The sequence below is a fragment of the Thalassophryne amazonica genome, chromosome 5, assembly GCF_902500255.1.
Source record: "Thalassophryne amazonica chromosome 5, fThaAma1.1, whole genome shotgun sequence".
Lineage (NCBI taxonomy): Eukaryota > Metazoa > Chordata > Actinopteri > Batrachoidiformes > Batrachoididae > Thalassophryne > Thalassophryne amazonica.
The window spans coordinates 10,488,954-10,514,615 of NC_047107.1; the positions used below are offsets into that span (position 1 = coordinate 10,488,954).

At 41.8% G+C, this 25,662-nt stretch overlaps 1 protein-coding gene across 3 annotated transcripts in view; it reads left to right on the plus strand.

Moving 5' to 3' along the window:
* Positions 1 to 25,662, plus strand: part of LOC117510099 (citron Rho-interacting kinase) — a 582,117-nt gene that overhangs the window by 473,275 nt on the left and 83,180 nt on the right. For all 3 annotated transcript variants that reach the window (XM_034169719.1, XM_034169717.1, XM_034169718.1), the window contains 3 exons: positions 2,132 to 2,271; positions 2,401 to 2,493; positions 20,797 to 20,905. In XM_034169719.1, the coding sequence (XP_034025610.1) occupies positions 2,132 to 2,271; positions 2,401 to 2,493; positions 20,797 to 20,905 (342 nt within the window). The remainder of the gene's footprint in view (positions 1 to 2,131; positions 2,272 to 2,400; positions 2,494 to 20,796; positions 20,906 to 25,662) is intronic.

Genomic DNA, 25,662 nt, shown 5'->3' on the forward strand with positions numbered 1-25,662 from the left:
CACAGTAGACAACTGGCTAGAAATTGTCAAAGAGATTCATGAGTTAATTCCTTCTGAGACTGAAAAATATACATTCATATAGTTTTAACTATATGAAGAGTTCAGATGCAAAACCCAGTAAGTCATTTTTTTTTTTCTTCAGATGGAGAAAAATGCAGTTGAAAATGGAGATTTAAAGGAAACCCTATGTGGAAATGCACAAACGTTCATCAATAACATGAAAACAGTTTGTTCAAATTCTTTCATATTTTGCACACTGATGGTCCCCTTGACAGCCAAGTACATGTTGGCGTCAACTAAAAATTTATGGTTTTGGACATACTGGGTTTTGCATCTGAACTCTTCCTATGCTGTTATGAGAAAAGTTGTCACTTTTGTGACTTTTCACTATACTTGTCAGTATACATGAAGTACACTTACACTTTTCTTTATATTTGTCAGTTTATGCAAGTATACTTTGATCTTCTATGTATTTGTCAGTATAAAATAATTATACTTTAAGTATATTGCGATACGTATATATCTGATCAGTACAAACAGCCCTGGTCAGACTGCGGTCTGCAATCTAGCTCAAGACAGATTCAATCTGAATTGCTTTCTAGCCAGCTAGCACTCATCCTGCACACGGATCCAAACTCAATCTGGCTCAAGATGAATTTAAGGCGCGCACATGTGTGTGTGTGTGTAACTGTGCATGGGGTGTTGCGACTCAACGGAGTGACATGGACAACCTGGCTTTGTTTTATCTTTACTCAGGAGTAATAACTGGCAGCTTGATGGATAATTTAACTGCAGAGAGTCGACTATCTTTGAAGAAGCAAATGTGAATTTGCACAATATTTCAGAAAGTGATTCATTTCTAACCTTACAAAACGTAAACTTTTTATGCTCATGTCATCAACCTGCAATCTGCGACTACAGATGACAGAAAGTGTGCTTAATGACCACGGTGATGGCTTTTATGATGCTGACGTCTGAAGGAGCGTGTGTGTGTGTGTGTGTGTGTGTGTGTGTGTGTGTGTGTGTGTGTGTGTGTGTGTGTGTGTGTGTGTGTGTGTGTGTGTGTGTGTGTGTGTGTGTGTGTGTGTGTTTGTTTCTGTGTGGTGGAGAAAGAATGTTGTTTGCTTTGTTGAGTGCTTTACTGTGGGTTAGCTGGATTCAAGCTGCATTTGTGTTCAGACCATGGCTAATCTCGCTCCAGTCCCGCTCAGTCCACCTCTGCAAGGAGGGGCGCCAGATAGAACACAATCCACCTTAAATCTGATTTGTGACATTCAGATTCTAAAAACCTATCCGGCTTGAACGGGACTGCACACTCCAGTCTGAATGAGGTGTAATTAAACTGAAAGTATACATACGTAGGGCCCCATCACACAAGAATCAAGCTGTTCCAGGTGGAATGTCAAAAAAAAAAAAAAAAAAATTGTGCCTCATCTGGGAGGGAATAAGAATTGCGAAAGACAGCCAACCGACCACACACACTGTGCCTCGACCTGCCCCAAATGATTTGTGTACACACCGTGCACATGAAGCCTCTAAATGCAGTACAAATGTATGTGGAACATATTAAGATTATCTCGACAGCTACCAGAATGCAGTGAGATTATGACGAATGTACTTACATTGGCCGTACGAGTGAGGTCCGATTGCAGGTGGAGGAAATATGTTCCAGCAGCACTCACGCTGCACTCATGGTGCGTTCAGGCACAGTCGGGACATTCTGCGCGTGGCGGATCATGTCGAACTGCCCAGCAAATGTGATCAGATTGCTTTGAATGCCGTTTTCATGCCGTATGAATATTTAGATTGTGGTCAGACTGCACTCTGATCGCCGTTTGATATATTTCCATCTTGACTGCACCTCAACTGTTTTGCATATGTGTAAAACATTCGGGGAGGCCACAGGAAGTTGGCCAACTGTTTAGACTGCTCTCAGACTGCTGTCTCAGCCAAACGCTGTCCAAATGAAAATTTGGACAGCGTTTGACCTTTAGTGTGATGGGGTATCATTTTTAGTTTCAAAGAGGTATAATGCTGGTAAATAAACCTCTTTTTTTTGTAAGGGTGCTTTCTTTGTAATAACAACATCTGGGACATAATGGTCAGAGTAATGTGTCTGTGTGTGTTGTAGGGGATGAGCGGGCCTTGTGTCTGGTGGAGATCAAGAGAGTGAAGCAGTCTTTGGCTCAGTCTCATCTACCGAGCCAGTCTGAACTGGCTCCTTACATCTTTGAGACGGTTAAAGGGTGCCACCTGTTTGCTGCTGGGAGAGTATGTTATCTTCTCCTCCTCACAGTCAGCATGAAGCAGATTTGAGATGACAATCAGTGCATCATGTTATATTAACTGTTCGTGAATGTAATGGGCTTTCGAAGCTGACTGTGTGCATTCTCTTCACAGGTGGACAGCGGGTCCTGTATCTGTGCTGCAATGCCAAACAAAATCACCATTCTGCAGCACAACGACAGTCTCAACAAATACTGCATCCGTAAGGTGCATATAACAGTTTAAAATGTTGTTATTTTTAAAAATCAATTTTGAACAATTGTTTTTGAAAACCAGTTGTTTAAAAAACAATTTAAAACATGAAATGTTGTAAGAAAACCAACTAAAAACGGAGGAAATGAGGGATGTGTACATGACGGGTGTGAGTTATTTAAACTCAGATATGTACTTAGAATAAGAATCATGAGAAACCTTGTTGGACTCTGTCACTCTACAGTCCATAAATTGGTGAATCTTAAATTATATTTTTAGTAGGTTTGTGTAACAGCCTTCTGTCATCCTTCAGGAGAGCTACGTACCTTTGGATTTGCTGTGTAATGAAACTGTCATGACACCTGAGTCATGAGGGTGGTTCGCTTTATAAATAGCTGAATGAACAATTTCCTGGTGACATAAACAAATTGACATGAATATTAAGGCTCAGTGCCAGTCGTCACTGTTCACCCAACCGTTTGGACGTACCACTCCTGTCAAGTTGTCACATTTCTTTAAGTGGTCAAAGGGGAGTGGTCTTCTCTCACAACAGAGGGATTTCAGATGTAGGGGAGACATAAATACCCAGAATGCTTTGTAAATGTTGTCACTTGTAGAAGGAAGATGGCTACCAGCACAGCAAAAGAAGGCAATATAAGTAAATGTTGTAAATAATTAGAAAACACTCTGGAATATCTTAATGGAATGGAAAAGTTAACATAATTTTGTGATTGGGTTGGTAGATTATGATATTGAGAGCCCATATGAAAAGTTGTAGGCATGTGTGATCATTTATGTTAAACGTATGAGCGTTTTTTTGTGTGGCTTGGTGTAAAGCCACCAGCAGGCTGTCGTGCCGTCTGCTATAAGAGCAATGTGTGACGTCACATGGGCACAGAGGTTCAGCACTCCGCCAGCGTCGCCCTTCAGTATAGAAGGGGCAAAGATGTTAAATAGAAAGATTTTTTAACTTTTAGTTAAATACGTACCGTAAATGCTGCTTTTCTGATGGACATGTCATCCACCACACAGTGTCTCGCAGCATCTCCACTCCACACGCAGAACTGAGTGCTGGTAATTTTAACTTTTTGTTTTTTTTTTTTCTTTGTGAATCATGAGATAATGTCATCGTGCACCCAGGATCGCCTGGTGTCTGTGCTAAATGAAATGTTAAGGCACTGTGACTTTTTCAACTTGTAGCGCAAAGACAGAGACACTCTAGGGATTGGCAGGGGGTGGGGGAGCACTCCTGACTGATCTAACAGGAGGGGCAACTCCAGCGCAAAGTGCCAGAGGGACTTTTCATCATCCATGACAAGAATTTAATTGTTTTCAGACGTTGTTTTCTGCAGGACGTGTTGATGAATCCAGTAAAACTAACAGGTAAGACTTCATATTTATTATGTGTGTGAATTTATGCCGCATGAGGACTGCAGCTTTCAGCCAGTTAATGGACAGCATCAATTGACGTATTTTGACTTATGAGAAAGCCTGTAAAAATCTATGAATTAGCTGCATTGTTGTTTAAGCCGCAGCATTCAAAGTATGTGAAAAAGGTAGCGGTTTATATTCCAGAAATTACGATATTCACACCAGCGCGTGTTCGCCATGTGTAGCTTTCTGTGCCCATGCTACATCACAGCATTTCCACAAGCAATGTGTTTTTTTTTCTGATTGGTTAAAATTGTGTCAATGGCAGCATTTATGAATTTGTCGATGATGGATGAATTCTGCTTAAATGTAGACTTTTGGAGGCGGATATTTCAGTTGTAAGACCTCCTTATTTTCATTTATACGCATCAATCGTTAGTTGATAGCACAGTCTATCTTCCCCGCTGTATTTTATCAGTGAGTTTTCTCTGCCTTTAACACAGATGCACCAGAATATATAATTGTTTGTGATGACAAACTATAAAAATTGCTTATAGCAATTTCACTACAACTTTGTGCAAACAGCAATTTGTGTGTGATGGTAAAGTTATTTCAGTCCTTTTTAATAAGTTTGCTTTAAAAGTATCAATAATGCTTTTGCACATTCTTGCTCATTTGACAACAGTCCAGGGATGAAAGTTCCACATAGCCAATGTGTTAAACTTCCTGTCTATTACCAATCGATCAAACCATCCATTCTGCCAAACTGGTCAAATTTTAATAATAGTAAGCGATAGGTGTATTAACCTACTATCTATATTATAATTTCCAAGTGACCTCTGTGTGCGTGCATGCGTGCGTATGTGCGGCTTCGATCACGGAGAAACTGGAAAGAGCTGATGTTTGCCGTTTGGTATGCTTATGTATTTTGGGTCAAGGATGAACGCTGTGAAAACAGAAAGTTGATAGGACAAATATTTTTTGAGAAACTAGTGATTTTAGCTAACCATCAAACAATGGACGTTGTGCTGCTATGCACCATGGGAGGTCGGGGTTTTGAAGTATTAAATGTTGTTATTGTGAATCATGTTACTTTAACAGTGTTGGTAGTGTTATTGATTTATTGTGTTTTTTTGTAGTTCAATTGGTTTAGTGAGTTTAGTTAAGTGTTATGTTGCTGTTACCATGAATGAAATGAGTATTGCTTTTGATGTCTTCTGCCACTGTCTCTGTTTGTGCGAGTGTAAAAATTAAAAGCACCTGCTTGCGGCAGAATGCAGAAAAAACAAAAAGCCCTGTGTGTGTCTGACTGAGGACAGCTGAAATTTGTCGTTTAGTATGATTATATATTTTGGATCAAGGATGAAGGGCACCAAAATGGAGCATTGGTTAGACTAATTGTTTTGGAGAAACTATGGATATAAACTAACATTACTAATTACATTCTGGACTAACACGCCACTCCAGCAGGGGTTGGTAAAATATGTTAAAAATACATGGGTAACACAAGAAAGTGAAAACACCTATTTCCATTGTTGTCCATTTAAAAAATCAAATGACAAAAACAGAAGTAATAATAAAATAATAATAATAATGATCATAATAATAACAGTGTGAATATGATAACAAGAGCCTAAACAATTTATGAATACATTAAGACAGTAAATTCACAAAAAATTACATAATCAACAGGAAATTAAAGGGGTGAGTTCCTCTTCTAAAAATTGTTGAGGTGCGCACGCTGATTCCATTTCGATCATGGCTCAAATGCAGGAACATTTGGCAGAAAAGTCTGTAAATATGTCCAACTTTACAACACGGAGTCTACAAACTACAAAGATGCTCAAATGACCTGCAGTTCATAGATGGAACTTGCAGGACCATAATGTTGGTTTGGAGGTTGATGATTGTACGAGGGCTGTCAATAAAGTATAGGTCCTTTTTATTTTTTTCAAAAACTATATGGATTTCATTCATATGTTTTTACGTCAGACATGCTTGAACCCTCGTGCGCATGCGTGAGTTTTTCCACGCCTGTCGGTGACGTCATTCGCCTGTGAGCACTCCTTGTGGGAGGAGTCGTCCAGCCCCTCGTCGGAATTCCTTTGTCTGAGAAGTTGCTGAGAGACTGGCGCTTTGTTTGATCAAAATTTTTTCTAAACCTGTGAGACACATTGAAGTGGACACGGTTCGAAAAATTAAGCTGGTTTTCGGTGAAAATTTTAACGGCTGATGAGAGATTTTGAGGTGATTCTGTCGCTTTAAGGACTTCCCACGGAGCGAGACGTCGTGCAGCACTCCCAGGTGCTGTCGTCAGCCTGTTTCAAGCTGAAAACCTCCACATTTCAGGCTCTATTGTTCCAGGACGTCGTGAGAGAACACAGAAGTTTCAGAAGAAGTCGGTTTCAGCATTTTATCCGGATATTCCACTGGTTATCAACATGGAGGTGTTTTTCCTGTGCACAGGAAAAACACCTCCATGTTGATAACCATTTGTAAAAATCCAGGCGGCTTTTGATGGCTTTCAGTGGAGTGAGTATATGAGAAATTGTTTAACAGCTGGACATGTTCCAACTTGTCCTTAAGGCTTCCAACAGAGGTGTTTTTCCTGTGGCGGAGCATCGCGGCGGCTGCGAGCCGACGCTGCAATCCGCCCGCACGTCTTTCATTAAAAAAATCTCCTTTAACAGTGGAATATCCGGATAAAATGCTGAAACCGACTTCTTCTGAAACTTCTCTGTTCTCTCACGATGTCCTGGAACAATAGAGCCTGAAATGTGGAGGTTTTCAGCTTGAAACAGGCTGATGACACCGCCTGAGAGCGCTGCACGACGTCTCGCACCGTGGGAAGTCCTTAAAGCGACAGAATCACCTCAAAATCTCTCATCAGCTGTTAAAATTTTCACCGAAAACCAGCTTAATTTTTCGAACCGTGTCCACTTCGATGTGTCTCACAGGTTTAGAAAAAATTTTGATCAAACAAAGCGCCAGTCTCTCAGCAACTTCTCAGACAAAGGAATTCCGATGAGGGGCTGGACGACTCCTCCCACAAGGAGTGCTCACAGGCGAATGACGTCACCAACAGGCGTGGAAAAACTCACGCATGCGCACGAGGGTTCAAGCATGTCTGATGTAAAACATATGAATGAAATCCATATAGTTTTTGAAAAAAATAAAAAGGACCTATACTTTATTGACAGCCCTCGTATAAAGATATGGAACTTGTTGAGGCTCATATTGATCCAGAAAAAGCTACTGCAGTAAATTGCATTAAGATGCCCACCAACGTGACGGAGAACTTTAAATGGGTAACGGCACATCGTCATTGCATGGTCACGAAGTTCTGGAATCGTAGAACCATAAATGAGTATGCCCCAGGGCAGCTGTTGCGACACCAACAGCTTACCACCACCAATGTTTGAATGTGTGAGTGAATGAATAATGCAGCTTGTGAAGCACTTTGGGTGTCTTGAAAGGTGGTCTATAAATCCAAGTCACTCACTCATCACTCACTCACTCATCACTCATCTTCAGCCACTTATCCAGGATCGGGTCGTGGGAGCATCAGCTCCAGCAGGGGACCCCACACTTCCCTTTCCCTGGCCGGATTGACTACCTCTGGCTGGTGGGTCCCGAGGTGTTCCCAGGCCTGTGTGGAGATACAATCTCTCCACCTAGTCCTGGATCTTCCTTGGGGTCTCCTCCCAGATGGACATGCCTGGAACACCTGTCTAGGGAGGCACCCAGGGGGGCAACCTTACCAGATACCTGAAGCACCTCAGCTGGCTCCTTTCAATGCGAAGGAGCAGCAGCTCTACTCTGCGCTCCTCACGGATGACTGAACTTCTAATCCTATCTCTAAATCAAGTCATCATTATTATTATTATCATTATTATTATTATTATTATTATTATTGTTATATGAATCAGGCTTTAGGATTTTAAGGTACCACTCCACAGAGGATGTAGAAAAAGAGTGACTTGACCAAATGTAATCCTTTTAATGCACATAATGCCCGACTCTTATTTAAGGCAGGCATTTATTTTTTACAAAGTTTTGAACAGGTCATTAAATGAGTCCCTATTCAAGGTCAGGCATTTAATCAAGGAAGTACGTAAGCCAAATTGGTGCTGGAGATTCCCCGTAAATCGTTCGGCACTTCCTGATTGTAACTAATCTGTTGCATTTTACACATATAGCGGATTTCTATTTTAACTGACAAAATTCACTGGTCCATCTGAATCTATTATATGTGAGTTTTATGGCCCCTTCACTCATAATATGATGTTGGATGAAAGAAGCAGAAACCAGAAGAAAATCCGCCATCAAAAAATGAAATGGGGAATCGCAAAACATTCCACCTGTTGTTGGAAAGGACACATGGCTGGACAGGCAGGCAAGATACAGCGGCAAGGGTTTCAGTGTGTGGTACCACATCGCGCCTCTGCTGTGGTGAAAAAAAATAAAAACCACACACCATAAAAAAAAACCCACTGCAATCTATAATATTTAATGCCTCTTATATTAACATCTTTATTTGTGAAATGTTTCACACAAGCACAACTTAAAAATAAAGCAGAAAATCAGTAAAAACAAATAGATAAAAATAAAATAAATAAATTAAAAATCTCCTCAGGAGCAAGATAGATCATTTATAATCCATTGCAATTCTTGTTTGTTAAAAAATCCATCATTTAAAAGATTATCTCTCATCTTAAGTTCTACAATTTGACCACAGACTCGCACATCTTCCTCTCTTGGTGTATTGTATCGATAGGAAACTGATAATAAATTGCCTAAAGTATTTGTTCTAACATCCCAATGAGACATTTCATACTTTTGAATAACAAATCTATAAGATTATTGGCCATTCTTGACCTGATATTGATACTGTTTCTAAATATGACTTATTGTTTCATTCTCATGTCTGAGACGTGTTAAAAGAACGTAAGAAATCTCTGTAACATAACATCAGGTGGTAATAAACCTGTTCACATTCACAAATACTCAGCATCAAATCTAATATCTTACACAAAACACTTTGCAGGCATATAGCTCTGAAGTTATCTGACATATTAACAAGCAGTGATGCCGGTAACGCGTTACTTAGTAACGCGTTACTCTAATCTGACCACTTTTTTTAGTAACGAGTAATCTAACGCGTTAATCTTTCCAAATCAGTAATCAGATTAAAGTTACTTCTTCATGTCACTGTGCGTTACTATTATTTTTCATTGTGGGTCGATAGCAGCATTAAACTTGGTCTGTGGGCAGGAGGTCGGGGTTCGACTGAACTGCCCACTTTCAGTGAGCTGTGAGCTTTTCATCCGCGGTTTTTTGCAGCTGCTCGACTCGTCGTCACCTCTTAAAGCACGGTGATCAGCACACCTGCACTGAGCTTTACAAAGACATTTTTATGCTTTTTTTCCTCCTTTATTTAGAGCTGAGCTGAGCCGCTCCGTATCTGGTCGTTAAAACAGCTGATCCTCCGCGACGCGTCAACAACTAACACTATTTTCCACTCAAATGCACCTAAACTCTCTTTCTGAGGACCACGTGATGTGAAAACACAATAAAACTTTCTTACCTGTAAATCTGGTCATTTTTTCTGCATAAATAAATGTTATCCATTCTTTGTGCTCAAACGCCAAAGTAGGGGCAAATCCAGATGGAATGGGGGCGTGGGGCAAGGATGTGCCCCCCTCACAACACCCCTAGATTAAAGGTCCAGTTTTGAAGCCTTTTTTTTACTACAACTACTAATACTACTTAAAATAATATTAATTTCGACAAGTAAAATATTTAGAGAGAATTTAAATGTTAGAAAAATGCTAGAATGAATTTAATAGTTACATTTATAAACAATGTAGTTTCGAAATTGCAAGTTTTACTGTTACAGTGCTGTCAACACTTAAATATGAGGTCAAGAAAGAGGTCTTTATTTTACTTTTTATAAAACAAGTATTTATTTTCATTGAAGTCAAGAAAGGGTGACTATAAAGTAAGTTTTGGCAAAACAGGTATTGTCATGCTGAGGTGGCAGAGGGTTGTTGTCGGCAGCTGGGAAAAGTAACTAAAAAAGTAACTAGTAATCTAACTTAGTTACTTTTACAATTGAGTAATCAGTAAAGTAACTAAGTTACTTTTTCAAGGAGTAATCAGTAATTGGATTACTTTTTCAAAGTAACTGTGGCAACACTGTTAACAAGTGACCTTGTGTTCTTAGGTATTGGAATCCTAACACCCTTAAGCATGTCACTTGGACTCATCCTGTGAATTAACTTGCTATTGAATAACTTTGTAAGTAACTGCCAGAGCTTTTCAGTGCCATGTATAATATGATCTGAGTACAGCCCTAGATTATCATCAGACTCGTTAGCTGAAACTTTCTTCATAGCTAAACTTTCTTCATAGCTTTTCTAAAGTCCTCACAGGTAAAAAGCACAGAATCTGACTTGCTGTTAACCATACTCTGCATGACATTCATCATTTCATTTCATCAATTTCTGCATTTGTTATACCAACACAGTTATAAACATTTTCAAATTTTATCTGCGAATATATTACAGATGTTCTTTGAGCCAGAGACTCCATCTGTAACATTAGGAACCTTTTTCGCCCTACCTTTGAACCTTTATCGCTCACACCACAAATGTCTATACTCTCCATCAGCAATGGCTTCTGCCATTTGCTGAGACCTTATCAAACTCTCCGATTTTTACACTCTTTTTACAGCACAATGATAATCTCTATTTGTGTTTTTCCTAGCCTCAAACACTGGACCACTGCTAGGTCTGCCTTCTTCCTTCCACCTTTGGTGACACCACAGTGCATCACTCATTTTACCATTTACAAATTCATTCCATTATCGAGCAGACAATACAAGTATGAACCTTCTGTTCCTCTGTAGATGACCCATGGTCGTAGATGTACAGTCATGAAAGGACATAAATGAAGCTGTGCGCTCCCATCATGTCCACATCTGCTGGCCCAGTTTGTCCAGCCAGTCCCGCGCACATGTCCACCAAGTGGTGCACCGAAGGACACCGCATCATGTGGACGATAGCTCACGTGGGTGACATAACATTCAGATCGCCAGCTGAGTGTACATATGATCAGACAGTCCTTTTCACTTGGAGCAGCCTGCTGATGTGTGCGCTGTGTTGCCACTCCAGCCCGTGGCAAAGGGGATATATTTCTGTGTATTTCCACGTGAGGACAACAAGCACACACATGCACCTCACAGTGGTGTGTTGCCATGTCATGTCCTTCAAAACACGGTACGTGTTCTCTGGCTGTGACTCGTGGGTCCAGAGATCTCAATAGCTGCTGCTGTGTGTGGCCATGCCCACATATTTGATCAGCACACAGAACAAAGTGTCACTTCTGTTTCTGTGTCCTGTTATAATTTAGTTTAGTTTAGTTGTTATGTAATTATGCATGTAGTTATTGTAGTATTTATGTTTATACTTTTCATGGCTGTGTTCTCTATGTTTTTAGTTTAACACGCATGCACTGAGCCATCATTTCCAGTTGTCGGTGCGTAGCTGGCCAGCAATCAGATGAAAGGTGCCTTGCTGTGCCGTGTGTACTCAGACATGGCTGGCCAGTCCCCATGTGATCTTGTCTGTCCAGAATTATCAGCATCATGCGAGTGTGTAGCATGACACAAAACACGGCACATATGTTGGGGGGTGGAGGGGTGCAATACACACGCAAGCCACATGTGTTGGGGTGGCGGGGGGCGTGATACACATGCATGCCACATGTGTTGAAGGAGGAGCTGACACACTGGCACACCACATGTGTTGGGGGAGGGGGAGTTCGGCACAGCCACACCCATGTGCGTGGCTTGGTGACACCACACTTGTGGGGCACTTCAACAGTTTTCACAGACAGCTCGGATGTGGTCAGCTGCTCTCTACTGTCATGCCAGGAGTGCGAATAGCCGCGCCTTTTCTAAGTGTCCAGTGAGTAATGTTGGATGTTTGTGTGTGGTGCCTGGAATTTGGCCGACACTTGCCGAGAGGGCGATCGAATGGGCACTCGCAGGGCACATGCTGTCTTTCAGCCGCTGGTGTGTATGACTGGTTGTAGCGACAGGTGGGTCCGATTTTTCGTGAGTGACATTTGACTCCTCGGTCGTGTTATGTGTGAAGGGGCCTTTACTGTATCCCAAAAAGTTCTTTTTCAGACAATGTTTTTTTTTTTTTTATCTTTGACCAGACTACTCCAAATTTGAATGATCCATCTTGACTTATTGGTTGTAGAGATGGGAAAAAAACAAACAATCCTGTTTTTTGGACTATGTTTTCCTCTACCTTGACCTTTCACCAAATTGCACCATCTTTATCTGTTCAAGTAATATTCCCAATACATTCAATCCATCTAGGCTTCTTGATTTTTGAGATGTATGAAAAGGTTTTTTGTGGATCATGTTTTCTTTGACCTTGACAACTCTACCAAATTGGGTGTGCAGCCAGTACATTCTGAGTGCCAATCTCAAAGCCAGAAAAATGAGGAGTGTTACATCAGGGAGGCCTTCTGGTGTCACTTTTGTCAATTCAAACATGCAGGTGACAAATTGAATTTCCACAGCAAATTTGTTGATGCCCAGGGCAACAATGGCCACCACTGGTGCTGTTCTCCAATGGAATACTGGTGTAAATTGGGCTACTGTTGGGTGAAGAAGAGGCAGAAAATGTGTAAAGAAGCAGGAAAGTTAGAAGTGAGGAAGTGAGAGTTGAGACTTTGAATGTTGACAGTATAATTAGTAAAAGGAGAGAATTGGCTGATATAATGGGAGGAATAAAGGTAGATATCGTGTGCTTAAGAGACCCCTTGGAAGGGAAATAAGACCAGAAACATCAGAGATGGGCTCAAACTATTGTTTCATAATGTGGACAGGAGCAGAAATGGTGTTGGGGTCAGTTTAATTGAAGAGTATTAAATTACTATTAATGTAAAATTCAATATTTATGTTAATATTAACAGTGTGTTAGTGGCAGTGGTGGGCATAGTTCCGCTAATGTGCTAACCGCTAATTATCAAAGCTAATGTTTTCATGATCATTTTAGCTTTTCAGATAACTTTGAAAACCAACAGCGGACCAATTATCTTGCGATAAATGTTCGTCCGACAATTTTTAAACCGCTAACATTATTGCAGGCTTAGTTAATAAAGTTTTAACAGTTAATAAACATTTTTTTAAATCTGTTATCAAAGATTTTAGAGCCTACCTGTTACATTGTAGTATATCAATTTCAATCAATCAATCAATTTTTTTTTTATATAGCGCCAAATCACAACAAACAGTTGCCCCAAGGCGCTTTATATTGTAAGGCAAGGCCATACAATAATGATGTAAAACCCCAACGGTCAAAACGACCCCCTGTGAGCAAGCACTTGGCTACAGTGGGAAGGAAAAACTCCCTTTTAACAGGAAGAAACCTCCAGCAGAACCAGGCTCAGGGAGGGGCAGTCTTCTGCTGGGACTGGTTGGGGCTGAGGGAGAGAACCAGGAAAAAGATATGCTGTGGAGGGGAGCAGAGATCGATCACTAATGATTAAATGCAGAGTGGTGCATACAGAGCAAAAAGAGAAAGAAACAGTGCATCATGGGAACCCCCCAGCAGTCTACGTCTATAGCAGCATAACTAAGGGATGGTTCAGGGTCACCTGATCCAGCCCTAACTATAAGCTTTAGCAAAAAGGAAAGTTTTAAGCCTAATCTTAAAAGTAGAGAGGGTGTCTGTCTCCCTGATCTGAATTGGGAGCTGGTTCCACAGGAGAGGAGCCTGAAAGCTGAAGGCTCTGCCTCCCATTCTACTCTTACAAACCCTAGGAACTACAAGTAAGCCTGCAGTCTGAGAGCAAAGCGCTCTATTGGGGTGATATGGTACTACGAGGTCCCTAAGATAAGATGGGACCTGATTATTCAAAACCTTATAAGTAAGAAGAAGAATTTTAAATTCTATTCTAGAATTAACAGGAAGCCAATGAAGAGAGGCCAATATGGGTGAGATATGCTCTCTCCTTCTAGTCCCCGTCAGCACTCTAGCTGCAGCATTTTGAATTAACTGAAGGCTTTTTAGGGAACTTTTAGGACAACCTGATAATAATGAATTACAATAGTCCAGCCTAGAGGAAATAAATGCATGAATTAGTTTTTCAGCATCACTCTGAGACAAGACCTTTCTGATTTTAGAGATATTGCGTAAATGCAAAAAAGCAGTCCTACATATTTGTTTAATATGCGCTTTGAATGACATATCCTGATCAAAAATGACTCCAAGATTTCTCACAGTATTACTAGAGGTCAGGGTAATGCCATCCAGAGTAAGGATCTGGTTAGACACCATGTTTCTAAGATTTGTGGGGCCAAGTACAATAACTTCAGTTTTATCTGAGTTTAAAAGCAGGAAATTAGAGGTCATCCATGTCTTTATGTCTGTAAGACAATCCTGCAGTTTAGCTAATTGGTGTGTGTCCTCTGGCTTCATGGATAGATAAAGCTGGGTATCATCTGCGTAACAATGAAAATTTAAGCAATACCGTCTAATAATACTGCCTAAGGGAAGCATATATAAAGTGAATAAAATTGGTCCTAGCACAGAACCTTGTGGAACTCCATAATTAACTTTAGTCTGTGAAGAAGATTCCCCATTTACATGAACAAATTGTAATCTATTAGACAAATATGATTCAAACCACCGCAGCGCAGTGCCTTTAATACCTATGGCATGCTCTAATCTCTGTAATAAATTTTATGGTCAACAGTATCAAAAGCAGCACTGAGGTCTAACAGAACAAGCACAGAGATGAGTCCACTGTCCGAGGCCATAAGAAGATCATTTGTAACCTTTACTAATGCTGTTTCTGTACTATGATGAATTCTAAAACCTGACTGAAACTCTTCAAATAGACCATTCCTCTGCAGATGATCAGTTAGCTGTTTTACAACTACCCTTTCAAGAATTTTTGAGAGAAAAGGAAGGTTGGAGATTGGCCTATAATTAGCTAAGATAGCTGGGTCAAGTGATGGCTTTTTAAGTAATGGTTTAATTACTGCCACCTTAAAAGCCTGTGGTACATAGCCAACTAACAAAGATAGATTGATCATATTTAAGATCGAAGCATTAAATAATGGTAGGGCTTCCTTGAGCAGCCTGGTAGGAATGGGGTCTAATAAACATGTTGATGGTTTGGATGAAGTAACTAATGAAAATAACTCAGACAGAACAATCGGAGAGAAAGAGTCTAACCAAATACCGGCATCACTGAAAGCAGCCAAAGATAACGATACGTCTTTGGGATGGTTATGAGTAATTTTTTTCTCTAATAGTTAAAATTTTGTTAGCAAAGAAAAGTCATGAAGTCATTACTAGTTAAAGATAATGGAATACTCAGCTCAATAGAGCTCTGACTCTTTGTCAGCCTGGCTACAGTGCTGAAAAGAAACCTGGGGTTGTTCTTATTTTCTTCAATTAGTGATGAGTAGAAAGATGTCCTAGCTTTACGGAGGGCTTTTTATAGAGCAACAGACTCTTTTTCCAGGCTAAGTGAAGATCTTCTAAATTAGTGAGACGCCATTTCCTCTCCAACTTACGGGTTATCTGCTTTAAGCTACGAGTTTGAGAGTTATACCATGGAGTCAGACACTTCTGATTTAAAGCTCTCTTTTTCAGAGGAGCTACAGCATTCAAAGTTGTCTTCAATGAGGATGTAAAACTATTGACGAGATACTCTATCTCCCTTACAGAGTTTAGGTAGCTACTCTGCACTGTGTTGTTATATGGCATTAGAGAACATAAAGAAGGAATCATATCCTTAAACCTAGTTACAGCGCTTTCTGAAAGACTTCTAGTGTAATGAAACTTATTCCCTACTGCTGGGTAGTCCATCAGAGTAAATGTAAATGTTATTAAAAAATGATCAGACAGAAGGGAGTTTTCAGGGAATACTGTTAAGTCTTCTATTTCCATACCATAAGTCATATATATAGTATATATAGCTATATATAGTATATATATAGTTCTATACTCCGTAACCAGAGGAGAGCTGGTTTCAGGAGAAACTAGTTCTTTTCTGATTCCAGAGGAATCAGAAGAGAACTGGTCACAGAAGAGAACCAAAATGAGAGCAGAAAAAAATCACTTCTCTTGACACCCTACTAACTAGCCTGCAATACACCCAAGTCATCCAGAGGCATACAGTTTTAACTTATGGTTAAAATTTTAACCAAACAAATTTTGGACAAGTTATTTAAATTAATGTCATGTCTGAAGTTTTATAAAGTGAAATATCAGCTATATGTTTAGTTTTAAAGTACTGCACTAATTTTAAAGGTTTTAGTGTAGACATGGTGTATCTGCAGTGCATTACAGGTACCATAAACGTTCATGACAGGAGAAATGCATTTGAGATCCTCTGATCAGGCTCCACACAGACAACAAAATTAAACCCTTTGTATGTTGTGCGTAAAATTCTCATGAATATATTCTCTGGTTTTATAGACATTGCTATTGTGTTTGTTTTATGTAAAAATGCCAGAAGAAGCTCAGGTTGCTTCTCCATTATTTTCAGTTGGAATCACTGTGAGCTGCAATCACTTCCTGTTTGCTCTTTAACATCCTGCTTGTCCTTTACAACACTGTCTGTCCTCTTTGTTCCAGAGTAATATATATAAGATGTCTGAAATTCGGTTTGCGTTTATTAAATTCCACACAGCTTAAACGTAGCAGACACGGATTATTTGGAATATTTGCTTTAGCATGTTTTCAGGGTCTCTACTGCCATCTCCTGGCTAGTAGTGTCCATTGCAGTATTCACCCTAAGTATTGAGCTATCCCATAATCCTTTGCATGCCAGAGAATTGCTGCAGCCTCTTGCTGCAGCTGATGAAAAGAAATATAATTGTACATTTTGGTTGTATAATGTTAATTTACAGTTGTCATCATATGTTTTCTCTCTGTGCTGTTTAAACTGCAGCAACTCTCTGGTGTGCAAAGGATTATGGGTTAGGGTCTGAGCATCTGGGTGCCAGTAGATGGCAGTGTGTTCTCTGCATTTTGACCCTGGTTATATCAGACGGTTGTCTAATCACAACTTCACTTATGGCTTTTGCAAATGGCTTTTTTAACATATGAAAAAATGGCATATTTTACAAAAGCACATTTATATATAAACCAACACACATTACTTTAACGTGTTTGTTTTTACATAGAATGAATGAGTCAACCAATCAGTGTTAGCGGAGGCTCATTTTACCCATAATCCCTTTGGCATCTGTGTGTGTTTGTTACAAAACTTCAGAATTAGTGCATTATTTAAATGTAAAAGATATGTGTTATATTTTAACTTTGCACAAATGACAGAATTGTCATTAATGTAGTTATTCTATCCAGATTAATTTGATTTATAAATCAAAACCATAAGTCAAAACTGCTTTATTTTCCAAGACCTCTGTCTCACGGCAGCACTGTTATATTCTGTTGAGGAATAAAGATGCTTTTTTTAATTTTTTGGTGTGTGAAGAGAGTTGAGCTTTGTTTCTCTCAACTGCTTCATTGCTGAAAAAATATGTAGAAATGGGAGCTTCCAGCAGTGGGCAGGGTGCACAAAGACAGAAGTGCTGACTCATTGTTTGGGTTTGTGGTTGCCTTTGATGCTACCAGAAGTGGTCATGGTGTTAAAACTCAAAATCAGCTTGTTAGTTGTAAGTGAACCGGAGACAATACAGAAAGTTATCGGTTAGCTGTAGCTTCTGATAATTTTTTGGGTGGTTTATCAGTTTAGCTTCATAAAAGATATCTTTTGTTAGTTGATTAGCTGATATCAAAGCTAACTCTTTAGTTAGCTGTGCCCACCACTGGTTAGTGGTTAAGTGAGTGTCTGACAGGGTGATGAGTGTGAAGTCAGAAACTAAAGGGGCGATGATGAATGTCATCAGTGCATATGCTCCACTGGTAGGTTGTGAGAATGAGTCAGATGCCATGTATGAAGTGATGACTGAAGTGGACTAAAAGGGGCATGTCGGTGAAGAGAACAGAGGTGATGAGGAAGTAATGAGTACATATGGTAGGGCAGATGATGGGAGACACAGTTGTGCTCCAACATTTATACAGTGGGGTAAAAAAGTATTTAGTCAGTCCCTCATTGTGCAAGTTCTCCTACTTAGAAAGATGAGACAGCTCTGTAATTTTCACCATAGGTACAAAAATATAAACGCAACACTTTTGGTTTTGTTCCCATTTTGTATGAGATGAACTCAAAGATCTAAAACTTTTTCCACATACACAATATCACCATTTCTCTCAAATATTGTTCACAAACCAGTCTAAATCTGTGATAGTGAGCACTTCTCCTTTGCTGAGATAATCCATCCCACCTCACAGGTGTGCCAAACCAAGATGCTGATTAGACACCACGATTAGTGCACAGGTGTGCCTTAGACTGCCCACAATAAAAGGCCACTCTGAAAGGTGCAGTTTTATCACACAGCACAATGCCACAGATGTCGCAAGATTTGAGGGAGCGTGCAATTGGCATGCTGACAGCATGCCAATGTCAACCAGAGCTGTTGCTCATGTATTGAATGTTCATTTCTCTACCATAAGCCATCTCCAAAGTCGTTTCAGAGAATTTGGCAATACATCCAACCAGCCTCACAACCGCAGACCACGTGTAACCACACCAGCCCAGGACCTCCACATCCAGCATGTTCACCTCCAAGATCGTCTGAGACCAGCCACTCGGACAGCTGCTGAAACAATCGGTTTGCATAACCAAACCGTCTCAGGGAAGCTCATCTGCATGCTCGTCGTCCTCATCGGGGTCTCGACCTGACTCCAGTTCGTCTTCGTAACCGACTTCAGTGGGCAAATGCTCACATTCGCTGGCATTTGGCACATTGGAGAGGTGTTCTCTTCACAGATGATGCAAAGGAGATGTGTTGCACTGCATGAGGCAAATGGTGGTCACACCAGATACTGACTGGTATCCCCCCCCAATAAAACAAAACTACACCTTTCAGAGTGGCCTTTTATTGTGGGCAGTCTAAGGCACACCTGTGCACTAATCATGGTGTCTAATCAGCATCTTGATATGGCACACCTGTGAGGTGGGATGGATTATCTCAGCAAAGGAGAAGTGCTCACTATCACAGATTTTGACTGGTTTGTGAACAATATTTGAGTTAAATGGTGATATTGTGTATGTGGAAAAAGTTTTAGATCTTTGAGTTCATCTCATACAAAATGGGAGCAAAACCAAAAGTGTTGCGTTTATATTTTTGTTGAGTATATGAGAGACAAAATGAGAAAATAAATCCAGGAAATCACATTGGAGGATTTTTAAAGAATTAATTTGTAAATTATGGTGAAAAATAAGTATTTGGTCAATAACAAAAGTTCAGCTCAGTACTTGGTTCAACTCACGATACATGGCCACGTTCATTCTTCCCTTAACACAGATCAGTCGTCCTGTCCCCTTTGCAGAAAAACAGCCCCAAAGCATGATGTTTCCACCCCCATGCTTCACAGTAGATATGGTGTTCCTGGGATGCAACTCAGCATTTTTCTTCCTCCAAACACAATGAGTTGAGTTTTTACCAAAAGGTTCTATTTTGGTTTCATCTGACCACATGATATTCTCCCAATCCTCTTCTGGAGCATCCACATGCTCTCTGGCAAACTTCAGACGGGCCTGGACATGTAGGGTCTTAAGCAGGGGGACACGCCTGGCACTGCAGGATTTGAGTCCCTCTCTGCGTAGTGTGTAGCCTTTGTTACTTTGGTCCCAGCTCTCTGCAGGTCATTCATCAGGTCCCTCCGTGTAGTTCTGGGATTTTTGTTCACCGTTCTAATGATCATTTTGACCCCACGGGATGACATCTTGCGTGGAGCCCCAGATAGAGGGAGATTATCAGTGGTCTTGTATGTCTTCCATTTTCTTACAATTTCTCCCACAGTTCATTTATTCACACCAACCTGCTTGCCTATTGTAGGTTCACTCTTCCCAGCCTCGTGCACATCTACAATGTTCTTCCTGGTGTCCTTTCGACAGCTCTTTGATCTTGGCCATGGTTGAGTTTGGAGTCTGACTGTTTGAGGCTGTGGACAGGTGTCTTTTATGCAGATAACGAGTTCCAACAGGTGCAGGTAATACAGGTAACCAGAAGAGCTTCTTAAAGAAGAAGTTACAGGTCTATGAGAGCCAGAAATCTTGCTTGTTTGTGGGTCACCAAATACTTATTTTCCACCATAATTTACAAATAAATTCTTTAAAAATCCTACAATTTGATTTCCTTGATTTTTTCTAATTTTTTCTCTCATAGTTGAAGTGTACCTATGTTGAAAATTACAGACCTCTCTCATCTTTCTAGGTCAGAAAACTTGCACAATCAGGGACTGACTAAATACCTTTTTGCCCCACTGTGTACCCTGGCAGAAGAAGTTGTTGACTTATGTGGCTGTGATAGGAGATATTGCGCACAGTGCAAATTCTGCATTTTCTAGTCTTAGCTTCATAGTGTAGTAGAGTGGAGAAGGATATTGTTTTCACCAAAACAGATCAAATCTGGGCTTTTATCTCAGATGTATCTTCTGGCAATTTACAGCTAAAATTCTGGTCTTCTTTTTAAGAAAATCCTCCTCTATAGCACTTCATCATGATGCTGTCTAACTGGTGATACAAAATGCAACGCTTGCACTGTGCGGGGGGGCTATTTCCTGGTTTCCAATATTGACAATTTCCCGTGATGCTCTGTATATTGTTGCCTATCGCTACCAACCAAAAGCTGGTGCATCATATTATGAAACTGGTCAATTGACACATTTATGTTTTACTCATTTGTGGAAATTATTAACTCAAGTGTCTTCCTATGTCATAGGTATAAAAGCAGAAGTCAAACTGTCTTTTCTTATCTCTCCATCTTTCATCACTCAGGAGATTGAAACTCTGGAGCCATGCAGTTGCATACATCTGACCAGCTACAGCATCATCATTGGGACCAACAAATTCTACGAGATTGAGATGAAACAGTTTGTGCTCGAGGGTGAGGACACAAGAGCAATAAAACTGTGATTTCATAACCAACAAATGTAATCAGTTCTGTTTCAAATCCATTATTGGATGACTCAGGCAACCCATATGAGTTGCAGTTGTAAAATAAACAATTGATGAGGTGTGAATCCACCAGATGGTGAATCAGAATACAGAAAAACTGAAATGAGGCATAGGTGTTGGTGCAGACTCTGGCCGCATCCCAATGTCCTCTGTAACAGACTCACAGACTTTGAAGTGCCTTCACACTAGATGTGTGAGTTAATGTCTCAAAAGTCCAACAATTCTGAATGTTTCAAAAGGTGTAGTTCTGATTTAGATTTAGATTTTAGATTTTAGTTTAGATTCAGTCAGATTTATTTTCAGTCAGTTTTAGATTGTTTCAGGTAGGTTTTCCTGGAGCTGCACTCACTTTGGTTTTGATTAGGTTGGCTTTGTGTTTTTGTTGTTGTTTTACAACACAGATATTGTTTATTCAAGTATGGCAGTGGTAGGTCCATGACCTATACGGGATCTAGGCGCTCCCGCCATCACGAGCCTCCCAGCTGACTGGGTTATAGCAGTGGGTAGATGGGACTCATTAGCCCTGTTAAGGCGGTCCACCTAGGGGAAGGAAAACCCTGATGTTAAACCCCCAGCCTGGGTTACTGCCCCCGTGCCTCCGAGGAAGGTTCTTTAGCCAGAGGCTAGGAGAAGGTCACTCTGATGTAAAACCTACAGCCTGGTGGTCGCCACAGCCGTCTCAGCTTGTCTGTGCCACTGTGGAGTGCCACCTTGCCTAAAGAGTGGAATTGGTGTGCGTGAGCTGATCCCCACTTTAAGCAACGAGCGTAGGCAGGAAGGAAAGCCCTGCAGCGATGGGAAGAGGCAAAAACAGCAGGTGCATGATGGCACTGGGAGCTGCAGTCTCGATCCTGCATGCAGGCGGCTCAGGAACTATGGTTGTTTGATTGCTGACCCGAGACAACAGCATCATCCGGCAGGGTCCTGGGTGACCAAGCAGCCCTGTTAAGGGATAGCCCTGCTTGCTCCACATGGAAACAGACCTAGAAAAGGTGGTCTAAACATGGCTTGTCTCACTAGACCCATTTGGCTCACCGCTGCCAACGGGCATCACTACACGCGGTGCGAAAAGAAAAACAAAGAACCTGAAAATTGCATGCTGGAATGTACGCACAATGATGGACTCAGACAATAGCGATCGTCCTCGAAGACGCTCAGCCTTAGTCGCCAAAGAGCTAGCAAGGCTTGACATAGACATTGCTGCACTCAGCGAGGTGCGCTTTGAAGACCAAGGGTCACTCACCGAGGAAGGCACAGGCTACACACTGTTCTGGTCAGGGAAGGCTATAGAAGATCGTCGACTCTCAGGGGTCGGGTTCATGATTAAGAGCGCCATAGCACATAGGTTACACAGTTTGCCAGTTGGACATTCTGACCGACTCACGTCACTCCGGCTCCCCATCAACAACAAGGATTTTGCCACTATTGTTAGTGTGTATGCCCCAACCATGCAGGCCGACATCGGAGTTAAGGAGGCTTTCTATAGCGATCTGCACAACCTTCTACAGCACGTCGACACCCAGGACAAGCTCCTCATCATGGGAGATTTCAACGCCATAGTGGGCCGCGACTCCGATGTATGGAAGGATGTGCTAGGGAAACATGGCATAGGCAATTGTAACGACAATGGCTGCCTGCTGCTGGAGTTCTGCTCTGCACATGACTTGACGATCACCAACAGCCTGTTCCAACAGAAAGAGAGATTCAAAGCAACCTGGAGACACCCACGCTCCAAACACTGGCACCTTCTGGACTACGTTCTGACACGACAGCGTGATAGAAAAGACGTACTACATACGAGGGTGATGCCTAGCGCGGATTGCTATATGGATCATCGCTTGGTCCGTTCCAAGATTGCTTTCACTTTCAAGCCCCCTCCTAAGAAGAAAGGCCCACAGTTTAAGAAGCTACAAGTCCACAAGCTGCAAGACATGGACACAAAAAAGGAGTTCCAGGCCAAACTAGTGGAGAGACTGGGTGGAGAAGAAGGCCTGCCTGACATCCCTGAACAACAGTGGATGAGATTAAAGACCATCCTTCAGGAGACGGCAGCAGAAGTAGTGGGCTTCTCAGCCAGGAAAAATAAAGACTGGTTTGATGAGTCTGATGCACAGATCCAGGAACTACTAGAAAATAAACGTGCATGCCACAAGACTCTTTTAGCTAAACCTGATGACCACTCTGACAAGACAGCTTACAGAAATGCCTGCTCCACACTGCAAATCAAGCTCCGCATACTGCAGAACGACTGGTGGCTAGCTTTTGCGGAGAAGACACAACAACATGCTGATGCCGGAGACATGCGCTCCTTTTATAAAGCCCTTAAGACCATCCATGGGCCAGCACATCAACTGCAAGCACCCCAGCGCTCCTCAAACGGCTCCACCCTTCTGATGGACAAGGAAACCATTATGCAGCATTGGTCAGAACACTTTGAAAACCTCTTCAGTGACAAGCGCACTGTGCAAGAGTCATCAATCGAGAAGATTCCCCAGGTGGAGGTGAAATGGGAACTTCATGACCCCCCAACACTTGAAGAGATCCAAAAGGCCACCACGCAGCTGAATCCAGGGAAGTCTCCTGGCATAGATGGCATCTCAGCAGAGGTGTACCAAAATGGAGGTGAGGCAGTCCTCGACAAGCTTCAGATTCTCTTCTCCAGTTGCTGGGAAAAGGGAATGGTTCCACATGGCCTTCGGGATGCGGTCATTGTCTCCCTGTACAAGAACAAGGGCGACAAGTCTGACTGTTCTAATTACCGGGGCATCACTCTCCTCTCAATAGCAGGTAAGATTTTGGCTCGAGTGCTGCTCAATAGGCTTACCCCTACCATAGCGCATGAAAATACTCCAGAGAGTCAGTGTGGATTTCGGGCCAACAGGGGAACCACCGACATGATCTTCATCCTGAGACAGATCCAAGAGAAGTGCAGAGAACAGAACATGGCCCTTTATGCAGCCTTCATAGACCTAACCAAGGCTTTTGACATGGTCAGTCGTGAGGGTTTGTGGAAGATTCTTGCACGCCTTGGTTGCCCTCCAAAGCTCCTCACCATCATCCGCCAGCTGCATGAAGGCCAGATGGGACAAGTGAAGTACAATGGGACTCTGTCCGGCAGCTTCCCCATCTCAAATGGCGTCAAACAAGGTTGCATCCTCGCGCCCACTCTGTTCTCCATCTTCTTCAGCATGATGCTTCGTGAGGCCAAAGAAGACTTGACAGACGGCATCTATATCTGCTTCAGAACTGACGGAAGTCTGTTTAACTTGCGACGCCTTCTGTCCCACACTAAGATCACAGAATAGCTAATCATGGAGCTGCTCTTCGCAGATGACTGCGCTCTCGTCACCCATACAGAGCAAGCCTTGCAGCACATTGTCAACTGTTTTGCTGAAGCAGCAAGAGCCTTCGGCCTCACCATCAGCCTGAGAAAGACAGAAGTGCTATATCAACCGGTCCCCCATACAGCATATACCCCACCCCAAATCAACATCGAGGGTACCAGCCTGAATGCAGTAGAGCACTTCACATATCTCGGTAGTGTTATCTCAAATGACGCATCTGTTGCCAAGGACCTAGACAGTCGCCTTGCCAAGGCCAGCAGTTCTTTTGGTTGACTCGCTAAGAAAGTCTGGCAGAATCATGCACTGCGCCTTTCCACAAAAGTGCAGGTCTACAGAGCCATTGTGGTCCCTACCCTCCTGTATGGAGCTGAAACCTGGGTTCTGTATCGCCAGCAGATCAGATTACTGGAACGCTTTCATCAGCGTTGTCTCCGAAACATCTTCGGGATCAAGTGGCAGGACTACGTCTCAAATGAGGACATCCTTACCAGAGTCAAATTGCCCAGCATGGAGTCTATTATACTCAAACAACAGCTTCGTTGGGCAGGTCACATAGCCAGGATGGATGATACATGCATGCCGAAATTAATTCTCTTTCGCGAGCTCAAGGAAGGGAGACAAAACCAAGGGGCCCCCAAAAAGTGCTATAAGGACCAGCTGAAGAAACAGCTCTCCCTTGCAGGCATTCAGCATCAGTCATGGCAGCATCTAGCTACAGATAGACTCAGCTGGCGTTCCAGCATCAAATCCGCCAGCCTGAAGTTTGAGGCAGAAAGAAGTGATGCCTCACACCAGAAGCATCAAAGACAGAAAGAGCGGGCAGCAGCACAAGCCCAGCCTACTCAAGTGTTCATTTGCCCCAAGTGTAACAGGTCTTGTGTATCCCGCATCAGACTTTTCAGCCACCAGAGGGCTTGTAGAAAATAAACTTAAAAAAAAAAAAAAAAAGCCTTCCCACTATCCTCGCAAACGAGGAAACTGCCAACAACAACAACAACAATTCTGATTTAAGCAGAATTTATGATGGACATAGCTTGTTTAAGACCTTTCAATTTATTTCAATTTCAGTTTATTTTCATTTATATAGTGCCAAATCACAACAGAGTTGCCTCAAAGCGCTTCACACAGGTAAGGTCTAACCTTACCAATCCCCAGAGCAACAGTGGTAAGGAAAACCTCCCTCTGAGGAAGAAACCTCAAGCAGACCAGACTCAAAGGGGTGACCGTCTGCTTGGGCCATGCTACACACATAAATTACAGAACAATTCACAGAACAATTCACAGACAAATATACAAGAAATGCTATTGGTGCACAGGACAGGAGGATCACCAACACGAATAC